General features: G+C 42.7%; 1 protein-coding gene across 1 annotated transcript in view; it reads right to left on the bottom strand.

Annotated features, from left to right (window-relative positions):
- The window catches only part of DFFB (DNA fragmentation factor subunit beta), a 115,776-nt gene that overhangs the window by 57,410 nt on the left and 40,904 nt on the right, over positions 1-17,462 (bottom strand). Inside the window, exon 2 of the mRNA XM_069239965.1 lies at positions 1,407-1,533. Coding sequence (XP_069096066.1) covers positions 1,407-1,533 — 127 coding nt within the window. The remainder of the gene's footprint in view (positions 1-1,406; positions 1,534-17,462) is intronic.

The raw sequence follows: 17,462 nt of genomic DNA, 5'->3' as shown, positions 1-17,462 counted from the left end.
GTCACATTTGTTCTTTCTATTACTCCTTTCCTGCTCTTGCTCTCAGTAAATGTTTGATGATGAAAAATAGGTCCTGGACCCCAAAAATGAGTGCTGGTTGTCCCACTGTCTTACATTAAGCAGTAGGTTTACCCTTAGTAAATTGCAGACAAATGTATGGAATGTTTAAGAACTAGTTTTAATGTAGAAGAAGCAGAATAAGAGAACAGATATTTGTGGGAAGGCCATTCTAAGTCACAGATATGATAGCTAAGACTTCAAAGCATAATGTACTGTTCTTTATGGGTGCCTAAAACAGAATCCACTGTTCTGAGATTTGATCCACTAGGTTTCTTTCTCACTTAGTTAGAAATGTGCTGCTAATAGTTTCTAAGAATAATTGTTTTTTTGGCTCTCGTGTTCTTCCGTCATTCTTTCAGAGCCTGTTTAATGGACTCTACATAAAACTTATTGCAAATGAAGATAAGCAAGAATAAAACCATATATTACAACTGATAAATTCATAGATTTTAAAAGTTTTAGATTGATTGTTTCATTTTTGTCGGATACAAATTTGCAGCAACCACACACTCCAACTACAAAAGCACGTAGGTGACAGCCAATAAGAAATGTAAATCTTGTGATACTTAATAATCTTTCAACGGAAGAAAAAAAGTTAGTCAAGAAGACTTCTTACATTATTTGTATTCTTTGTGACTGCATTTTAACTACATGAATGTATTTCTTTGTAACTACTGTATGAAGTTATGTTGTATAACTGGCTTCCCACTGCCCCTCAATACTTCCTAAACAATTTACTTGGAGGGTGTCTGCTGCTCATTGAACACTAGTACATAAAGGCAAACTCTTTCAGATTTAGACTGCATTGGTCTCAGTCATTCCGAATGATTCATATGGAAGGATAGCAGGTAAAGAACATAATAAGCTTGGGTGTTCACTGCAAACTAGTATTAGTGAACTTGACTTAAGGGCTGTACCACTGGCATACGTTCACACTACAATAGGTGCAATTCCTTGTGTAGGAATGTTATGTTTAGTGTAAATGGATGTTACTAATATAGAGTGGCTCTTCACATCACCATCAGGTGAAGGGAAGAGTAATGGAGTTTAGTTAACACATGGAATTTAGTTAACACACGTGAATGATGCTGTCCTTGTGATTGATGCTGCCCTTCCTCTAACAAAACAATTCATCATGCGTTCAGTATCTAATACCACTTACATTTTCCATAACAAAAAGCAGTGTTCATATTTATTGCAAATCTTTGTCACAAATACATATATTCGGAACCTGTGTAGAGTCACCAATAAAGGTTGTACAAAATATGTTCCTGTTATCTTAGAGAAGAATATCAATACTTTATTTCAAATTTTTTGCCAACATGTAACACATCTTTCCTACTTACAGCCCTGCCAAGTCTGCCCTGCGGTGAGAAGGACCACCTCTGTATTATCGGGGATCCTTGCAAAGTAACTTTCAGTCAGCTCAGTTCCATCCTGGTATAAGCAGATACGACAGCCAGAGGAAGGAAGCTAGATAAAAACACAAACAAAAAAAACGCGCACAAAATGTATAGATTTAGTCATCATCATACTGGTTTTCTATATATCTACACAAGAAACATAAAGCAGATAAAAAGCTAATTAATTAACAGACTATATGATTATAATTAGGATATTTGCCTATTTATAGTTTTGCCTACCGTTGGTAGGTTTGTAGTTATATTATAAGATGCAGGGAAAATACACCTGTAACAGTTTTGCTTGTTTATTGATCAGTCTATATATTTTTAGAGAGGTGATATTCAAAATGTGTTTATGCAGTAGGGTCCATATGATTGAAACAAAAGTGAGGTAACCTAAAATGCTTAATGACTTGGCATACAATCTTAGAAGCTGAAGAGTACTGTCTGAAACTAAAGTAAGTCAACAGAACAAAAATGCAGCGTGCTCAAATGAGTTTACAGCATAGGCATCAGCAATGGCAATGAAAGCTCAATTCATAGACAATGAACAGGAACCTCAGTCAGGAGTTCACGCCTCCTTGGTCACAATGAACAGGTACAGACAGGGTGGGCAGCAACACTGTGAGCTTAACTTGCACATAAAACACATAGAGCATGAGCAACTGCAATGCAACAGGAAATGAATAGCAAAGGAAGTGCAAGAAAAATGAGGGGCATGAGACTTTTATGAGCCCCCTTAAATCAATAATATATGGAAGCTGGAAACATTTTCAGAGGCATGCTGCTCTTTTGTTTCTGACAGGGTGTGCCACCGAAAAATTGGGATAGGAGTTGGCCCTACTTTGACGTCCTCATTTTCCTAATGGTATATGCAGAAAAGCTGCTGGTTCAGTGATCTACCGTCTGAATTTTACAATATGCCCTTACTGCAAGTTAAACAGCATCTCCTTCCACAGTACACTGGAGCTCAGCAGTTTCATGCCTGACACTGGAGCACATGTAAAAAAATATCTTCAATAGATCAACAGCATGCTGCACTAAAGAACATTTACATGGCACCAATTTACTCATTAATAGGGTCAATAGTAGGATAGAAACACAACAACCTGGAAAGAATCTACCAAGCGCTGGCAAAGCCAATAGGTCTGGCTTTACTTAGATGAAAGTGTTCTTTGTTGTATTGGCAGGGTGTTTTGACTTCTGCTTCGATGTAAAAACATAATATATATGGATTCACCTGCATTCCGTCTATAACTATACTGTAATTGTATTTATATAGTGCTCCCTACCACCAATGAGGTGTTAAAGGTCTTTTTGGTGAGTAGCACGCTATTCTGGAACCTAAAGGATTTGAGGTAGATTTGTATTGGGAAATACAAGTTGTTTGAGTGGTGGACATGTGAGTCTGTTAGACTGACTGAATGGGATAAAGGTAGGACAGAGGAGGGAAGAGTCTAGAAAGTGTTATTTGGGAGATCCTAGCAGTCAAATGAGGTTTGGGTGGGTCAAGGAAGGATGGAGGAGGGAAGAGTCTAGAAAGGGTTATTTGGGAGAACATAGTAGTAAAATGAGGTTTCGGGTGAATCAGGGAGAGATAGAGGAGGAGGGAAAAGTCAAGATAGGATATCACAGTAGTAGAATGGGGTTGGGATGAGTCAGAGGGTGGAGGCAGAGAATATATTGAGAGGGGAATAAGATGAGACATAGAAAATTGCATTAGAGAGAGTTGATTTTTTTTTTTTCTACAGTAGGAGTAAAGTAATAAATATATAGACATATAACTACATAGAAAGGGTATACATGTATAAGGAAAATAATAAAGAGAAATGAAGGTGTACTGCAAAAAGTTTCATATATGCATGGATAGATAGAAACTCAGACTTTCAAGTGTTGCTGTACATAAAGCTAATTTATTTGTGTATTTTTATATATATTTGTTTTATATTTTCCTCAATATTTCAATGGTGAAGCACTTGTAGATACAATTATAATAATAATTACATATTGTCATAGATAAATAAAACTGAGACCCATTAAGCATCTAAATCAAATAACTTATATGAAAACTATGCAGTGACCTATAAAAGTTATGCATAAAATATTGTGTTTATACACACACAAATTATATATATATATATATATATATATATATATATATATATATATATTAACCATACGTCATATATACATTTTTAAGCAGACCTACAGAATATCTATACATTATTAAACCATAAGTAGTTTCTTCCCGTTTATATAACCTGTTGGGAGTGCGCTTTCACATGAGGACAACTTCGTTTTTGATAATTAACCGGCCTGTCCAGCAGGCAAGGCAGCAAAACTGCACATCGAAGCAGGTCTGTGTGACTAAAAATGGATTGTCACATAAGAGCAATCAGGTTGGGTTATTCACAGCAAATCTGACAATTTTACTTTGGATTCGCCTACAAAGGTTTTGCACTTTGGGTCATTATTTCGTTTAGCTCCAGCAACCCATTGGGGCAAAATGAAAAAATTGCAGGACCACCACAACCAGCATGCACTGCTCACTTGAGAGGCCCACTGGGGCGGACTAGTATTTAAAGAGACTAATCAGGTGCCTGTAATTAGACAAGCTGAAGCCATGCCGGTCTTTTCAGTAAGAAAGAGATGCCTGGAACACCTCCAGCACTGGCTGCCCCTATGAGGGTGAAACACTTTTATATTTTTCTCTGCTGAAGAAAGGACTGACCTTGAAACACGTGTCCAGAGATGATTTTATAACTTAAGGCCTGGAATAATGAAACTTCTTAAAGAATTCACTGTGAGTTGCTGGCTTTGCTTTTTCTTCCCGTTTATATAACCTGTTGGGAGTGCGCTTTCACATGAGGACAACTTCGTTTTTGATAATTAACCGGCCTGTCCAGCCGGGAAGGCAGCACCACTGCGCATCAAAGCAGGTCTGTGTGACTAAAAATGGATTGTCACATAAGAGCAATCAGGTTGGGTTATTCACAGCAAATCTGACAATTTTACTATGGATTCGCCTACAAAGGTTTTGCACTTTGGGTCATTATTTCGTTTGGCTCCAGCAACCCACTTGGGGCAAAATGAAAAAATTGCAGGACCACCACAACCAGCATGAACTGCTCACTTGAGAGGCCCACTGGGGCGGACTAGTATTTAAAGAGACTAATCAGGTGCCTGTAATTAGACAAGCTGAAGCCATGCCGGTCTTTTCAGTAAGAAAGAGATGCCTGGAACACCTCCAGCAATGGCTGCACCTACGAGGGTGAAACACTTTTATATTTTTCTCTGCTGAAGAAAGGATTGACCTTGAAACACGTGTCCAGAGATGATTTTATAACTTAAGGCCTGGAATAATGAAACTTCTTAAAGAATTCACTGTGAGTTGCTGGCTTTGCTTTTTCTTCCCATTTATATAACCTGTTGGGAGTGCGCTTTCACATGAGGACAACTTCGTTTTTGATATATATATATATATATATATCTGTACAAAGAAATGCACATATCAAAATGCCTACAATCAAATTATACATGTTTATATGCACAGGCATATGCTGTATAATTGTGGTTGTGTATGGTGGCCTTGTAGGAAAGAGACAATTCTTGAGTACTCTTCTAAGGATAAGATAGTTATCCATGGATCTTATGTTTCGGGGTAATGAAGTCCATAGCTTAGCTGCTTGAAAGGAGAAAGATGTACCACCCATGTTTTATTTCAGATACATGCATAAGTATACTCTCTCACACACACAGTCTGAGGCAGATACAGATCTGCATATGGTCATGTGCCAGTAGACACATGAATTTACATGCATAATTTCCAGCATTGCAAATGTTATGCTATTTAAACACTCCTCGGGACGATAGCTCACAATGCACTGGATTATATATGATTTCAATTGTGAACAAAAAGTCGAAAGAAATGTTAAGTCCGTTGAATAATAGACATGACTGTTATTATGTGTTCCATTGTTGAGTTGAGATTTAATACAGCCCAGTTTCAGTGCTGCTTTGGGTGGGGCAACTGCCAATATACTGGCCACAGCAGTACTAGTCTGTAGCACTTAAATAAAGCAACCCCTGATGCGATCATACAGAGTGCACACGTATTTTCAAAAGAGCATTGACGTGGTTCTTTCTAAAATTTGGTAAATGAGGGAAAATGTTGCTTGGATGTACGAGTGCAGGTGACTTTGATTATAGCACCTGGAGACATTTTTTCAAGTGAACAAGCTTAAACAGTGCTTACAATAGAGCACTGGCCTAATTGGTGAAGACAAGCAGACACATACTCGTTGATCAAATAAATAAATAACAAAAAGGCAACAATTCATTCTGCAGTGGAGATAAGATTTATCTAAAGCTGCTTAAACTGAATATCCTGTAAATCTGTTACTTGTAGCATGTTACAGAGAGCATCGCTATGAACAATTTAAAAGTCGATCTTGGAATTAACTACGAAAACATTCCTTTAACTCCTTCGCTGCCAGGCCTTTTCCCCCTCCTGTGCCAAGCCTTTTTTTGGCTATTTGGGGCAGTTCGCGCTTAGGCCCTCATAACTTTTTGTCCACATAAGCTAACCAAGCCAAATTTGTGTCCTTTTTTTCCAACATCCTAGGGATTCTAGAGGTACCCAGACTTTGTGGGTTCCCCTGAAGGAAGCCAAGAAATTAGCCAAAATACAGTGAAAATATCGTTTTTTTCAAAGAAATTGGAAAACGTGGCTGCAGAAGAAGGATTGTGGTTTTTCCCCTGAGAATGGCATCAACAAAGGGTTTGCGGTGCTAAACTCAGCAGCTTCCCAGCTTTCAGGAACAGGCAGACTTGAATCAGAAAACCCAATTTTTCAACACAATTTTGGCATTTTACTGGGACATACCCCATTTTTGCAATTTTTTGTGATTTCAGCCTCCTTCCAGTCAGTGACAGAAATGGGCATGAAACCAATGCTGGATCCCAGAAGCCTCTATTTTTCTGAAAAGTAGACAAAATTCTGAATTCAGCAAGGGGTCATTTGTGTAGATCCTACAAGGGTTTCCTACAGAAAATAACAACTGAAAAAGAAATATATTGAAATTGAGGTGAAAAAAACATCAATTTTTCTCTACGTTTTACTCTGTAACTTTTCCCTGCAATGTCAGATTATCGAAAGCAATATACCGTTACGTCTGCTGGACTCCTCTGGTTGCGGGGATATATAGGGCTTGTAGGTTCATCAAGGACCCTAGGTACCCAGAGCCAATAAATGAGCTGCACCCTGCAGTGCGTTTTCATTCTATACCGGGTATACAGCAATTCATTTGCTGAAATATAAAGAGTAAAAAATAGCTATCAAGAAATCCTTTGTATTTCCAAAAAGGGCACAAGATAAGGTGTTGAGGAGCAGTGGTTATTTGCACATCTCTGAATTCCGGGGTGACCATACTAGCATGTGAATTACAGGGCATTTCTCAAATAGATGTCTTTTTTACACACTCTCCTATATTTGGAAGTAAAAAATGTAGAGAAAGACAAGGGGCAATAACACTTGTTTTGCTAATCTATGTTCCCCCAAGTCTCCCGATAAAAATGATACCTCACTTGTGTGGGTAGGCCTAGCGCCTGCGACAGGAAACGCCCCAAAGCGCAACGTGGACACATCCAATTTTTTGAAAGAAAACAGAGGTGTTTTTTGCAAAGTGCCTACCTGTAGATTTTCGCCTCTAGCTCAGCCGGCACCTAGGGAAACCTACCAAACCTGTGCATTTCTGAAAACTAGAGACCTAGGGGAATCCAAGATGGGGTGACTTGTGGGGCTCTGACCAGGTTCTGTTACCCAGAATCCTTTGCAAACCTCAAAATATGGCTAAAAAAACCACATGTTCCTCACATTTCTGTGGCAGAAAGTTCTGGAATCTGAGAGGAGCCACAAATTTCCTTCCACCCAGCGTTCCCCCAAGTCTCCCGATAAAAATAATACCTCACTTGTGTGGGTAGGCCTAGCGCCCGCGACAGGAAATGCCCCAAAGCGCAACGTGGACACATCCAATTTTTTGAAAGAAAACAGAGGTGTTTTTTGCAAAGTGCCTACCTGTAGATTTTGGCCTCTAGCTCAGCCGGCACCAAGGGAAACCTACCAAACCTGTGCATTTCTGAAAACTAGAGACCTAGGGGAATCCAAGATGGGGTGACTTGTGGGGCTCGGACCAGGTTCTGTTACCCAGAATCCTTTGCAAACCTCAAAATTTGGCTAAAAAAAAACACATGTTCCTCACATTTCTGTGGCAGAAAGTTCTGGAATCTGAGATGAGCCACAAATTTCCTTCCACCCAGCGTTCCCCCAAGTCTCCCGATAAAAATTATACCTCACTTGTGTGGCTAGGCCTAGCGCCCGCGACAGGAAATGCCCCAAAGCCCAACGTGGACACATCCCAATTTTTTTAAAGAAAACAGAGGTGTTTTTTGCAAAGTGCCTACCTGTAGATTTTGGCCTCTAGCTCAGCCGGCACCTAGGGAAACCTACCAAACCTGTGCATTTCTGAAAACTAGAGACCTAGGGGAATCCAAGATGGGGTGACTTGTGGGGCTCTGACCAGGTTCTGTTACCCAAAATCCTTTGCAAACCTCAAAATATGGCTAAAAAAACCACATGTTCCTCACATTTCTGTGGCAGAAAGTTCTGGAATCTGAGAGGAGCCACAAATTTCCTTCCACCCAGCGTTCCCCCAAGTCTCCCGATAAAAATAATACCTCACTTGTGTGGGTAGGCCTAGCGCCCGCGACAGGAAATGCCCCAAAGCGCAACGTGGACACATCCAATTTTTTGAAAGAAAACAGAGGTGTTTTTTGCAAAGTGCCTACCTGTAGATTTTGGCCTCTAGCTCAGCCGGCACCAAGGGAAACCTACCAAACCTGTGCATTTCTGAAAACTAGAGACCTAGGGGAATCCAAGATGGGGTGACTTGTGGGGCTCGGACCAGGTTCTGTTACCCAGAATCCTTTGCAAACCTCAAAATTTGGCTAAAAAAAACACATGTTCCTCACATTTCTGTGGCAGAAAGTTCTGGAATCTGAGATGAGCCACAAATTTCCTTCCACCCAGCGTTCCCCCAAGTCTCCCGATAAAAATTATACCTCACTTGTGTGGCTAGGCCTAGCGCCCGCGACAGGAAATGCCCCAAAGCCCAACGTGGACACATCCCAATTTTTTTAAAGAAAACAGAGGTGTTTTTTGCAAAGTGCCTACCTGTAGATTTTGGTCTCTAGCTCAGCCGGCACCTAGGGAAACCTACCAAACCTGTGCATTTTTGAAAACTAGAGACCTAAGGGAGTCCAGGATGGGGTGACTTGTGGGGCTCTGACCAGGTTCTGTTACCCAGAATCCTTTGCAAACCTCAAAATTTGGCTAAAAAAACACATGTTCCTCACATTTCTGTGGCAGAAAGTTCTGGAATCTGAGATGAGCCACAAATTTCCTTCCACTCAGCGTTCCCCCAAGTCTCCCGATAAAAATGATACCTCACTTGTGTGGGTAGGACTAGCGCCCACGAAAGGAAATGGCCCAAAACACAACGTGGACACATCACATTTTTTCATAGAAAACAGTGCCTACCTGTGGATTTTGGCCTGTAGCTCAGCCGGCACCTGGGGAAACCTAGCAAACCAGCGCATTTTTGAAAACTAGAAACCCAGGGGAATCCAAGATGGGGTGACTTGCGGGGCTCTGACCAGGTTATGTTACCCAGAATCCTTTGCAAACATCAAAATTTGGCCAAAAAACACTTTTTCCTCTCATTTCGGTGACAGAAAGTTCTGGAATCTGAGAGGAGCCACAAATTTCCTTCCACCCAGCGTTCCCCTAAGTCTGTCGATAAAAATGGTACCTCACTTGTGTGGGTAGGCCTAGCGCCCACAAAAGGAAATGGCCCAAAACACAACGTGGATACAACATATTTTTTCACAGAAAACAGAGGTGTTTTTTGCTAAGTGCCTACCTGTGGATTTTGGCCTCTAGCTCAGCCGGCCCGGGGGGGGAGGGGGGGCAGAAATGCCCTAAAATAAATTTGACCCCCCCCCCCCCCGGGAGCGACCCTTGCCTGATGGGTCGCTCCCCATCTCTAAAAAACCAAATAAACAAAAAAAAAAAAAAACACACAAAAAAAATTGCCCTGGCGCCTAGAGGTTTCTGCCCCCCTGGTGGCAGATCGGCCTAATAATAGGCCGATCTGCCCCCCGGGGGGGGCAGAAATGGCCTAAAATAAATTTGCCCCCCCCAACCCCCACCGGGAGCGACCCTTGCCTTCGGGGTCGCTCCTCCTGCGTGACATTGGCGCCAAAAAACAAATTCCCGGTGCCTAGTGGTTTCTGCCCCCTTGGGGGCAGATTGACCTAAAATCGGCCGATCTGCCCCCAAGGGGGGCAGAAATGGTCTAAATACAATTTGCCCCCCAGGGGAGCGACCGACCCTTGCCTGATGGGTCGCTTCCCATCTCTAAAAAAAACAAACAAAAATAAAAAACACAAACAAAAATAATTGCCCTGGCGCCTAGAGGTTTCTGCCCCCCCTAGTGGCAGATCGGCCTAATAATAGGCCGATCAGCCCCCAGGGGGGGCAGAAATGGCCTGAAATAAATTTGCCCCCCCAACCCCCACCCCTCCCCCCAGGAGCGACCCTTGCCTACGGGGTCGCTCCCCCTGCGTGACATTGGCGCCAAAAAACAAATGCCCGGTGCCTAGTGGTTTCTACCCCCTTGGGGGCAGATTGACCTAAAATCGTCCGATCTGCCCCCAAAGCGGGCAGAAATGGCCTAAACACAATTTGCCCCTCCAGGGGAGCGACCCTTGTCCAAGGGGTCGCTCCCCATCTGTAAAACAAAAAAAAATAAAAAATCCCTGGTGCCTAGTGGTTTATCAGCCTAATCTAAATAGGCTGATCTACCCCTCAGGAGGGCAGAAATGGCCTAAAATAATCCCCCCCCCAAGGAGCGACCCTTGCCTAAGGGGTCACTCCCCTTGCGTGAAATTCACGCAAAAAAAAAAAAAAACTCCCTGGTGTCTAATGGTTTCTGCCCATCAAAATAGGACAAACTGCCCCCCTTGGGGGCAGAAATGGCCTAAATATAATTTGCCCCCTAGGGGAGCGACCCTTGCCTAAGGGGTCGCTCCCCACCTAAAAAAAAAAAGAAAACATAACAAAAAGAAGAAAAAAAAAATGTAATGGTTACGTCCTGGGCACAGCAGCACTGTGCCTCAGGACATAACCATTACGTCCTGGGCACAGAACTGGTTAAAGGTCAGTGTTGTCAACAGCATGTTTAATATATTTGCAAATGTCTGTTAATGTAGCATTGTTGTAAGAAATCGGGTTACTGGTTCCTGGTGCGCCTTTCGCAAGCAGCAACCAAATTTCTCCTCAGGGTGACATCACAAGCAAACCCTAAATCAACCTGTGTTCAACTCTCGGGTAGATTGACACAGAGCAGTTAGGCTTAATTTAGAGGCAATGTGTAAAGTATTTGTGCAACAATTCAAACAGTAACAACACATAAAAAAACGAGCCGCACTACAGAGTTGGAGAATAGAGTAATTTTTAATAAATACAACATGACCAAAACAGCAAAAATCCAATTAGTAAAACCGGAGCTATTCAGTTTTTAAGATTTCTGTGACAATTGTGCAAAAAGGCGTAAAGCACCAACTGTGGCTATCTGGTCGTGCCGGACTGGGACAAAGTCACAAGTTCAGGCTGCGATGGAGCAAGGGACATCTAAAGGGACCCAGGTAGGCCCGATGACAGAGTACCTTCAATCCTGGTTTGCAGAGCACTGTATGGAGGCTTGCGATGCTGGTCCAGAGTCGAGATTGCACAGTCAGGTTGATGAGTTGGTTCTGAGGAGCTGTGAAGGTGCGCAGCAGAGTCAGCTGTCGTTGGTGAGACTGCCACCGAGGGATGCAAGGGCCAGCTCCGAGGATGCGTTGTGCAGTGGCGATTCGGTTGTGGCGACATACTGCAATGAGGGTCTTTGCGGCGGTTAAGATCCACACAGTAGTGGCGATGAGTCGGTTCTGCTCAGGGTTGCACCGCACAGCAGAGGCGATGCGTTGGTTCTGCTGGATCCACTGAGGCTGGCAGAGCACCATAGGCCCAACTTGAAAGGGCTAGGACCGGGGTGGCACCATTTGGCAGAGTCCAGGTGCAAGGATGCTGGAAGTCTGTTATGTTCCGAGGCATCAGATCAGAAGGCCAGCCAACTAGCACTTGGAGTCACTCTGGTTTCAAGAGATACAGTTCCAGTCCTTCTCACCCAGACAGGAATGCAGCAAGTAGGCCAGCATTTGGGCACAGTGGCAGGCTTTCAGCAGCTCTTCTTCCTGGTAGAGTATCCACAGGTCCAGAAGTGTACTGAAGTGGTGGTGTCTGAGGTCCAATGTTTGTACCCAGTTGTGCCTCTGAAGTGGGGAAAAGTTCCTCGAGGTTTCCCTTCGATGTCCCCAGGCATGCTGCTTTCATTGTCCTGGCTCCAGGCTAACTACAAGGGGGTATGCAGCCCTTTTTGAGGACGCAGGACAAATCCTATTCAAGTGCAAGTGGGGCTATGCCCAGCTCCTCCCTTCCATCCTGCCAGTGAAGCCCTACCCAGGCACACATAAGCTATCTTTGGTGTATGGCTGTCTAGGAGGAGTACACAAAGTTCTCCTGTCAGCTACACCCAGTCACGTGACCCAGGTACAGGCTACAGGCACTAAAAGGCTAAGGCAGGAAAATGGCGACTTTCTAAAAGTGGCCTTTCTAAAACTGTAATTATAAATTCGACTTCACCATAAGTTAGGATTCTTCATTACAATGCCAAAGACAACAAATATGAGGCGGTTAGTTGGAGCAACTTGAAAATTATAGCTTATTCAATTTTATAAGGTAAGTCTATGTTATCCTATGGAAGAAATAGTCTTGCTGTAGTGAAACATTAAATTAAGAGTTTCTCACTACCAGGACATATAAAACGGTATATGAGTATATGCCCCAGTTTTCAAATACACTACAACCTGCATTCTGGATTGTCCAGATGTAACTTATGTATTGCAATGGAAGGTTTTGGCCTTGCAAATGATTTACCTTGCCCACTCACAATAGCAGTCTAAAGCCACATACAGAGGCTGCAATGGGAAGCATGAGACAGGTTGGAAGAGCTACTTACGTGGGTGGCACAGTCAGTGCTGCAGGTAGTGGGTGGAACAATCAGAACTTCAGGTTCACTAGTATTGTTTAATTCACAGTCCCTGGGAGCATGTAGTGTCACTTTACTAGAGACTTACAGGTAAATTAAATTTGCCAACTGGGGATTAACCAATGTCAGCAGTGGTAAACTGTGCAAAGCCTTAAGGCCAGCAAAAACGATATCAGAAAAAATGAAGGAAGAAGCAGCAAAACTTTGTTGGAAGACAATCATTAGGCTGATAGGTCTAGCAAACGTTACCTGTAAGAATCTGCAGAAAGAACAAGGGTTGGCAAAACCAGTAAGTCTTGCCTATGCAAGACCTATTGGTACAGTCTATGCTTTTTGTTTGAGACATGTTATAAAGCTGCATGGTTAAAAGAAAAAGATGCTGTCTCGGCCATCAACGCTGACTGCGTCAAAGCACTTTTTTTTTTTCTTTTAACAGTGCTGCACAGCAGCCGCCCTCCTGAACAAGCAATGGCAAAACCAGTAGCTCTAGCCTACGAGTGCTATTGGCTTGGTCAATGTATTTTAGCTATGTTGCACGGAAGCTCAGATTCTATGCAGCATGGCTAAAAGTTCTGGAAAAAAAGCTTTTCTCTTTTTTATTTTCAGTAGTTGATTGTGCAAAACATGTATTTAAACCCCCCTTTTATCAGGATAATAAACCTGATTATTTCTTCATTTTATACCCCCCAACCCAACCCCTCAGTCAGCGAATAAAACCCAAATTTCCAGCCTGGGGCAGCTCAAGCTGTTTTCAAGTACAGGGATTGGAGGTTGTGGGAGTCACCCAGGAATGAATTTATCAGATCAACGGCATTGACAGATTTATTAGGGATGATACATCGAGTAAGGTTTTCCCACTGGGAAAGTATTGCTTGTGGGGGACCATAGTGCAGCCGACAAACAAACGAACACACTTTTATACCAAGGTGGCAATTTGGAGATCACAGACAGCCCTGAGTACACATGAAGAGCCTAACAACTGGTAACACGAACATTACTCATTTGGGTAATAATAAAAAATGTGTAAATTGCTAAGTCATAATTTAGTTTGTGGTGTGTGCTGTATCAATGGGTTTATTATTAATAATAGATTTTTCAAAATCTTTGTGTCTTTCATAGTACACCAGTCAGTGCAAATACCCTTTTAAACCAAAAAAGGACTTTGCATCTGTCAGCAGAATTAAACATGGCCTTGCTTTACAGGAAATGTATATGATAATGTGAAGCATTACAAGTAAATAACAAGGAAATGAATATGTATTTGTGTGGAAGCAGAGAAATGCAGAATAATATTGATGTAGGTAAAAAAAATAAAAAAAAATAATAATAATTCAGGTGACAGTTTCAGTGTTGAGCCATACCTAAAAAAAAATACATGTAGTTTAATGAGTGCCCTCCTCTCATCTGTGTTGCTGCCAGAAAAAAAAAAAAAAAAAATTCTAGTTAATTTGGACACTTTAATTGTATTACAATTAATGTGCCTGCCCCTGAACGTTCAAGCTAACGCAGCTAGATAAGTACAAAACACGATCACAGTTGTGTGGAAGGAAAGCACTTTTTTGTTAAAGTACACAACCTCTTCCCAATTAGAACATATTTTTCTGGCTACCAACAGGTGGGTGGGGCCAAAGCCTCTCTCCTGATGCTCACATAATAGTCTGCCGACAACTGCGCTTTTAAGCCAGACCATAAAAAAACCTCAATAGCAGGGCTCAATGTCTGAAATGTTCAATGTCATAAATATTCACAACAATTCATGTTAATGTACAGAAGGCATCTGACTTGTTGCAAAAACATTAACAAAGAAAACATTATGTGCAGGAGTAGTCAAAGCAATACCTGTGATATCTTGAAAAAGGGTAACTGACTTTTCCAAAGTCCTAAGGGTTATTTTTATCCATGACGGGACCAAATTTTAAACCATTTTGCCTTAAACTGCTTTTTTTTTCCATTGCTCGAATGTTCTCAAGATTAATACAATCACAAAAACAATTTAACTAATTTATTATAATATCTAATCTCACAAAAAAGGCATTAATACATTTCAAGTAAAATGTTCCAAAAAATCAATTAATTCAACCATATATCAAGTCATAGGTGATTTATTGAATGTATTCATCAGAAATAGAAATTAATGTTCTTGTTAGTAGCAAAGTCACTTAAAAAATAAGGGCCTGATTACGAGTTTGGCAGTCGTACTGCCAGACCGCAATGCTGGCGGTCCCAAAAAGACTGCTGAGCCAGCTGTCCCTCGATCAACATATTAGGATGCAACCAGGCAGAACTACCGCCCACCAATCAAAAAGGCAGACCGCCAGCGGCGTGTCGGCCTTGTATCTATGCGGTCCGACCTTCAGCGGCGTCAGCACATCAGCTAACCACCGAGCCTATTACAAACATGCAGTCGCAGTCTCCTTGCAGCGGTTAGCTAATGTTAATTGTCCTCCGCGGTACGTGTTCAGCAAAGTAACAGACAAGTTCACATTGGATGAATTGAAAAAACAACACAGCTGACACACATTGGTCCAGCAGACACCACCTGTAAATCACACTATAAAAGACACCCTCACAGTCACACACCACAATCCTTTGCATTTCCACTAGAAGCAAAGGAACCCCCGAACACTGTTTTTGGTATTTTCCAAACAGTAAGCACCCCTTTCTTCACCATCCCATATAACATCTTGCACACACTTTTGTCCATTCACTCCCTATTGCACTACCCCTGTTACTTAAGACCCTGTCACCCACTTTATCAGGATCGTTGACAGAGAGGCAATCAATCAATCAGTGATTTCTAGAGTGTGGCTAATCACCCCTAGGGTTTCAAGGTACTGTTTGCAGGCGTGCTGCTCAGTTGAAGAGCCAGGTCTTGGGCTCCTTCTTGAACTGTTTCTGTGATGCAGTCTGCCCGAGTATGAGAGGTAGCGTGTTCCATGTCAGGGCTGCAAGGTATGAGAAAGATCTTCCTCCTGCTGTGCTTTTCTGAATCTTGGGAACAGCTGCGAGGGCGAGCGGGGAAGCACAGAGCTGTCTGTTGGGTACATAGAAGGTGAGGCTGTGTTTGAGGTATGCCAGTCCTATGTTGTGTAGTGCCTTGTAGGTGTGGATGAGGAGTTTGTATGTGAAGCTTGTTGACTTTGGAGCCAGTGCAGGTCTCTGAAGTGGGAGGAGATGTGGCTGTGACGACGGATGTCGAGGATGAGTCTGGCTGCTGCATTCTGGATTCTTTGGAGTCTTGACTGTAGTTTCTTGGCGATGTGGGCATATAGTGCATAGCCGTAGTCCAGCTTGCTAGTGACGAGTTCGTGGGTGACTGTCTTCCTCGTGTTGGAGGGGATCCACCTAAAGATCTTTCGAAGGAGTCAGAGAGTGTGGAAGCGTGATGAGGAGACAGCTTTGGCGGGTCATGGATAGAGAGTAGTCCAGGATGATGCCCAGATTCCATGAGTGGTCCGTGGGAGTTTTCCAGTGTGGTGGGCCACCAGACGTCGTTCCAGGCAGAAGGAGTGGAGCTGATTACAAGGATCTCCGTCTCTTCCGAGTTGAGTTTGAGGCTGCTGGCAGCGACTGCTCTCATATCATTGTGGAAATTTATCTTGGCCTTTACAGGGTCGTCAGCAGGGAGAGGATCAGTTGGGTACAGTGAATGCTGTAGGCACTACCCTGCACACAAAGGAGGACATTAGGAAGAGGTGGAATGACCTGAGGTGCAAGGGCTGTTCCCTGGCATCCAGGCAACAGGTTGAGGTCAACAAGGCTGGCAGTGGTCCTCCCAGTGCCCCGTTAAGATGCTTTTCATGGGAGGAGAAGTTCTTGGCCATCCTGCTTCCTAAGGGCATGAAAGGAAACCCTGGGACGTGGAGTCTAATAAGTTACTATACAAAAACTGTCACAAAAATTCAATGTCCTGCATGCCCACAGCTCAGCCTTTGCCACTGTGGTGTTCATGTACTTCACCAACATTCACTACCCAGAGTGTCTGAGATATAACACTATCAATGTGTATTGTTAGACCTAACAGAACAGCTACCAAGGCCAATCACATGCCTAAAGTCGAAATGGTGCCCGTAAGTCTTTCAATATAAACAAATCATTACAGGAATCATGATGTCTAAACTTGTAAATGTATACTCAAACCTAAATGTAATGTACCTACAGATATGTAATACCCAACATTTGTGAAGTGTTGGAAATAGAGGGAGTGACCTGACTGCAAGTCCCAGGAGGTCCTGTTTCTATAATTCCAACTACCATCCCAGTGTTCAATTACCCATATACTCCTGTTTGCCAATTTACAAATGACATTTACTTACCTGGGAGGATGCCATTTGTCAAGTGTTGGGAAGAAGAGTGAAGACCTCACTGCAACTCATAATAGACCCTGTTTCTGTAATTCCAACCACCAGTCCAGTGTTCATACCATTTGTTTACATTTTGGGAAGTAGAGGGAGTGACCTGACTACAAAGCCCAATAGGACCTGTTTCTCTAACTCCAACCACCAGCCCAGCGTTCACTTGCCCATATACCCGTTTGTCAGCTCTCAAATGAAGTGTACTCAACTGGAAAGATACCATTTGTGAATTGTTGGGAAGTAGAGGGAGTGACCTAACTGCAAAGCCCAATAGGCGCTGTTTCTCCAACTCCAACCACCAGCCCAGTGTGGTGTTCACTTGCACATATACCCTGTTTGGTAACTCCCAGATGAAGTCTACTCACCTGGGTGGATACCATTTGTCAATTGTTGGATAGTAGAGGGAATGACCTGACTGAAACTCCAAGCAGGCC

Source organism: Pleurodeles waltl, chromosome 6 (assembly GCF_031143425.1).
Source record: "Pleurodeles waltl isolate 20211129_DDA chromosome 6, aPleWal1.hap1.20221129, whole genome shotgun sequence".
NCBI lineage: Eukaryota > Metazoa > Chordata > Amphibia > Caudata > Salamandridae > Pleurodeles > Pleurodeles waltl.
Note: the sequence above shows the minus strand (reverse complement) of the source record. Positions and strands in the feature narration are given on the sequence as shown.